Source organism: Gossypium raimondii, chromosome 10, assembly GCF_025698545.1.
Source record: "Gossypium raimondii isolate GPD5lz chromosome 10, ASM2569854v1, whole genome shotgun sequence".
Classification (NCBI taxonomy): domain Eukaryota; kingdom Viridiplantae; phylum Streptophyta; class Magnoliopsida; order Malvales; family Malvaceae; genus Gossypium; species Gossypium raimondii.
The window spans coordinates 12,067,578-12,073,410 of record NC_068574.1 but is presented as its reverse complement, the minus strand read 5'-3'; the positions used below and the strand labels follow the sequence as shown (position 1 = coordinate 12,073,410).

General features: G+C 32.6%; 1 protein-coding gene across 2 annotated transcripts; it reads left to right on the top strand.

The window, feature by feature from the left end:
* Positions 1-1,756: 1,756 nt before the first annotated feature.
* LOC105778262 (uncharacterized) lies at positions 1,757-4,784 on the top strand. Of its 2 annotated transcripts, none has more exons than XM_052621679.1 (6): positions 1,757-2,106; positions 2,404-2,624; positions 2,715-2,973; positions 3,628-3,807; positions 3,931-4,086; positions 4,324-4,784. In XM_052621679.1, exons 1-6 carry the CDS (start codon positions 2,077-2,079, stop codon positions 4,432-4,434), a joined length of 957 nt encoding a protein of 318 aa, XP_052477639.1. In that variant the 5' UTR covers positions 1,757-2,076; the 3' UTR covers positions 4,435-4,784. The 2 variants fall into 2 exon arrangements, with proteins under 2 accessions (XP_052477639.1, XP_012457391.1); XM_012601937.2 differs by having other exon boundaries at positions 1,762-2,106; positions 4,382-4,784.
* The last annotated feature ends 1,049 nt before the right edge of the window (positions 4,785-5,833 follow it).

The following is a 5,833-nucleotide window of genomic DNA, read 5'->3' as shown; positions in this document are numbered from 1 at the left end:
ACAAATTGAGCATTGAATTATAATCAAAGATCATTTAATGCTACAAGCACCTAACATACCAATTTATGTTATTTTGATGTAACTTATCTCAATGGTACATTCAATTAACAATCATAAGATATTAACAAGTATACATAATGCTACCAAAATTTCATAATAATTTTATATTTTATTTAATTTGATCCCTAATGTACAAAACTAATAATTAAGCTTTACAATCTAGTCCTTTTCATAAACTAAACTTCAAATCTATCAATTCCAAGCATAATTCTTCAAGAAATAAACAATGATAACTTTCTAAAACTTTAACAGTTTTACAAACTGGTACATGGGTTAGCTAAATTAAGCTCCCATGACCTCAAATTTATAAAAATTATAAGAAAATGACTTAATTTTCCTTACCTATTGATGGTCGAACATGAAAATGACTTTGCTTTTTTTTTTCCTTTTAGGTTTTTCGTTCTTTCGATGGTAAAGAAGAAGAGTGAAGGAGATGACACTTATATCTCCACTAAGTTAAAGGTTAAATTCTAAGGATAGTCCTTCTATTTATTACTTTATGTGGATTTAGTTCTATTTTTATTTCTTCAAAAGTGGTTAGCTAGTTTGTAGTTTGCAAATGTATTCTCTCTAAAATACATTAAGATAATTTAGATTGAAAATAGGGTTGGTCACAACATCATTCACTAACATTTACATTCATTGATGCTATTTTTATTATCATAAATATACTTGGTACTTGTTATCTCTGAATGAGAATTGCAGGTTTAAATCTCTAACAGTAATCATTAATAGTAATTTTTGTTTTTCTATCTTTAATTTTTTTATAATTAAAGCAAAAAAGTGTAGGGCCAAATTGATAAAAAATATATATAAAGGTTGAGGGCTAATTTTGTGATAGTACTTAATTTTTAACAGTGTAAACGAAAAAAAGTTAATGAAATGACTGGGAACAAATCAAAAGTAAAGTGGCTAATTTTGAACAAATCGATAAGTATAGGGACCATTAGTAGAAATTTAACCTCTTTAAAATTATTTTAATTTTTAGTGATTGATTCCTATTAAAATTATTGATATAGTGATTGATTTTAAATAAAATTGTTGATATAATTAATTATAATTAAAGAAATAAATAAAATACTTAATTTATACTCCACGGGCCTTCCTTGTGCCTATCAAAATCTGTTGGTTTTTAATTTTACAATAGTAGTCAAATTACAGTTTTAGTCCTTATACTATGCTCGAGATTTATTTTTACACTAGATTTTGACATAATTTGATACCTCAATTTTATAATATCATTAATTAGTTTAAATATTTTGTTCTATTTAATATATTAATATAAACTTTTAAAATTATTAACACTGTCAAAATTCTCTTTTAAATTCATATCCATTATAATAACATTTTTGTTACATCTTACCAATTGAGTATTTTTTAATTTAAAAACATTACATTAACGTATTTCATAGAAGAATTCTAACATGATAAAATTAAACCTAAATTTTTAATTTAAAAAGTAAAAAAATTTAAATGATTAAATAAAACTACGAAGACTAAATCAAAATATATGAAATTATAAGAAGTTAGAACATATTTTAACCTTTAATTGATTTCCCAAATTGAAGCGTGTGGGAATTCCTTGAAGAGAAAAGCAAAGACTTATGTTCTAATTTAACATTAAAAAAAATAAAACATCAAAGTCAAGACTATTAAGTGAAGGAAAAGTAGAAGCTTCCACTTGTTAGATTCGAGGATCGTGCTTTGCTCATTGCTGGGGCCTTACCAGATTTCATTTCAGTTCAGCCATTTGTTTGACTGTGTTTCTTTCTTTCAGTCTTCTTTATTTCTTTTTTCACAATTAAATAAATATCTGCATTTGTCAGTAGAACAGAGCAAACACTGGAAAAACAGCTGTTTCACTTCCATTTCATTGATTTCCACGAGGCAAAGGGAATATATATATATATATATATATAAGAAAGCTAACCAGAGGTCAGCTTCAGGCTTCAGCTTCCATTTCTCCTTTTCTGGGTTTGCTTCATCTTCAGCTTCAGCTTCTGCAAAATATATTTAATGGCCGAGTATATCTGTTTATTTAGCAAGGTACCCTTTCATTTACACTTTATTTTCTTTCTGTCTTTTTTTTAATCTTTGTTTTATAAAAGGAAATGGGGTTCTGACTTTTGTTTAATGGCTCTGGAATGTGTCGGTTAGTGGTAAAGCTCTAAACTTTTTGAAGAAAATGTTTAATTTTTCGTGCTATCTATTCAAACTATTTTGTTTTCTTAAATTAAAATTTCAGCTTTATAATTTCTGGGTTTGAAGGATAATGCTTTATTTCACATCTTTGATCTGTTTCTATTGGTTCTCCATTGTTTTAACTTTCTTCTCCTTTTCCAGGATACACTCATTATAAAGCCTCCTAAGAAATCTCCATTGTTTTCAAGGACAATAGCTTTATGGTTTGCAATGTTGTGTGGTGTTTATCTCTATGGAACTTGCTTAAAACATGTCGGTACTTTCACTATGCTCAAATTTCAGAACATCCAACTCATTCAGAAGCCATCTTTAGAGGCTCTAATTCCTACGTTGCATTATCCAAAGCCTGAAAGTTTCAGTAGGTAAACAAGGAGGGTTTAATTCTATGGTTTTGTTTTTATTTTGCATTTAATCAAATTTGCTTTAAAGTTTTGGTGCTGATGCTTTGGCAGGGGTGAATGCGCTTTGAATCCGGTACGGTTCTTCGCTATAATATCGATGCAAAGATCTGGAAGTGGATGGTTTGAGACTTTACTAAATAGCCATATCAATGTAAGCTCAAATGGTGAGATCTTTTCTGTAATTGATAGGAGGAACAATGTATCGAATATTATACAGACTTTGGAGAGAGTTTACAATTTAGATTGGTTCACTAGTGCTTCCAAGAATGAGTGCTCGGCTGCAGTTGGCTTCAAGTGGATGCTGAATCAGGTAAACAATGTAGTCGAATTTTCAGTTATAATATCGAAATTTTGCTGATAAGATTGTAGATGAAACTTGGAACCATGGCAGTAATAATGTGGTTTGGGCTTTAACTCTTTCTGTTCATTTTAGCTGTTGATGCTTGATGCCAGCACCCCCGCCCCTAAAATGGAAAATTATTATTTAGGCTCTTTAAATTTATTTAAAATTTTAAATTAATAAAGGTAAAATTGCACTTTGGCCCCTCTAAAATTATAAAAATTTGATTTAATCTTTTAAAAATTATAAAGATATAGGCTATAAAAAATTAAAATTTCATCCTCCCCCCCTAAAATGTTGTTCTGGCTTCGCCCCTGTTGATGCTTCAACCCATGCATTTTAGTTCTATGGAATTTGATTCAGGCAGATGATGGTTCATAGTTTTCATTCATTGTTTTATTTATAGCTTTCAATGGGTGATCTTATGAAGCTAAAAGTGAGAAAAGTGCTGTGTTTACTATTCATCATGTATGTTTTATCTCTGTGGTTTAGCAAACAAAACCACATTTGTTTCTAGAAGCAACCATGTAAAGAACTCCGAAAGTGAGATGGTTCCAATCCAATGTGATGGATGGAAATTGTTTGGTCTTATGAGCTGCTTGATTGATGTATTTTTTTCTGCAGGGATTGATGGAGCACCATCGAGAAATAGTAGAATACTTTAATCATCGGGGTATTTCTGCCATATTTCTCTTCCGAAGAAATTTGCTTCGAAGGATGGTTTCTGTACTTGCGAATTCATATGATCGCAAAGCTAAGCTATTAAATGGAACCCACAAGTCTCATGTTCATTCGGAGCAAGAGGTCTCTCTTCCTTCCCTGCTAGCTCTGCTCAATATTGCAGACTCGTTTAGCTCGCTATTTTCTTTTTCCACTTTTTCTTCTCGACATTTGAACTTATTGCTGGTCAGTGGTCACTTAATGCAGGCTGCTGCGCTTTCGAGTTACAAGCCAATTATCAATTCTACATCACTAATAAGTGATCTGAAAGAAGTAGAGATGATCACTGCTAGGGCTTTAGAGAACTTCAATAGCACCCGTCACATGGTTTTGTACTATGAGGATCTTGTCACCAACCGTACGGTAAGGCCGGTGACTAATTTTCATGAGTATTTATAGTATTTCTCAACAGAAAAATAAGCATCTTCTCTTCTAAATGATTTGCACCCTTTACACGATGCCATTTTTTAAATTTATCTTTCTAGATTTTTTTGAAGTGATTTAAAACTCGAGGAGGTTTAAACATAATCATTAAACTTTCATGGATTTGAACAATGTGTAATAGTTTTCATTTGAAACTTAGCTCTATATTTCATGTAGGCATTCTTCTCTAACTCGTGGCTCTGCCTCATGTCATTGGTTCTCGTGTTTGTACCAGAAACTAAAAGATGTTCAAGAGTTTCTAGGCCTTCCACTGATGGAATTAACTAGTCGCCAGGTTAAAATACACAAAGGTTCGTTATGCGATTTTGTGAGCAACTGGGATGATGTTAACAAGACACTAAACGGGACCGAATACGAGAGGTTCCTCCATGCCGACTATTAAGAATGTCACTAACAAAAAGAATGGCGTGGTCTCCATGTTTGGCTTAATTTATTACTGAAACTGACCATAATTCACCCAGTTTGCAATTTTGGCTGTCAAGAAGGCCGGCAACAATCAGGTAATCACTATCGTGAAGCCCTCGACCATTTCATTTCTCTTGATTTGTATCTTATAGATCATAGGTAAACAGTTTGTATATTTGAGCTAATTAAAAATCGGATGAACCAATTCCTCATCCTCAGTGGCTTTATCCCTTTATGTCCATCAGGCCTTTTTTCCCCCACAATATGTGTATTCATGTCATAATTGTGTTACATATCGTGTTCAAGAAGCCCAAATAATTATAATCCTTGGTTCTTTAAGACAACGTTTTCAAGAAGCATTGCTTCTTTTTTAAAATGAATGAATCATTAAAGAGGGATGAATAATTCTCCGTATAAATGTGGACAATGTTCTTGGTTGGACTTGTGCATTAAATTTTACTGATATTCAAATCAATCACAAGAATCAGGCCAGATTCTAAGTTGGGTCCACTCGTGGAAAGGTCCATCCCAAGCCAGAAATCTGAGGCTCATTTAAGACTGAAACCCTTATTTTTAAATTCAGCCACAGATAATTTCCAAATGATAGGGGCCGCAGTGAAGTTGAATTATTATAATCCTATTGAAAGCTGTATTTGAAGTTGCGTTTGCCTTCATTAGAGAATTCAATTCAAAGGAGTAACATATCTCTAATAAAGCACAATAGTGATGGGATTGGAATGTAATGGAATTGACCAATGTCATCATCTTCCGATGGGTCAACTTTCAACAAAATAGTGGGGGGTTCAACTAAATATGAATGCAAAGAAGAGTTTTTAGTAGAGTCACAATAAATATAAGAAAGGACAAAATGGAGATGATGCTTGGCTTTTATACCTAGCTTGAAGGCTGCCTCAGGGGCTGTCTTTAGCTAGTTGGTGAAAGGGGATTAGCTGATACCTTGGTCCTTAGCCAACAAGATTGGCAAGGGCAAGGGCAAATTTGCTGGCCTTGCAGTCAGTACCGTTTGGCACATATGTTGTGAGTTGAAATAGAGCTGAAAGCTACATTACCTTGGGATGACTTGCTAAAAATAGACATTTGTTAGTGTTTTGGGCTTTATGGACCACATATTCTTTGGGCCTTTAGTCTTATGTGGGTTGGTATAACAAAATTCCCCTAGGTCTGAAGGAGGTCATAAAGTAGCCTAGTAAATACCTATTTTGGAGGGCATTGACTTGAGCTATCAGGTTGCCTATAAAAA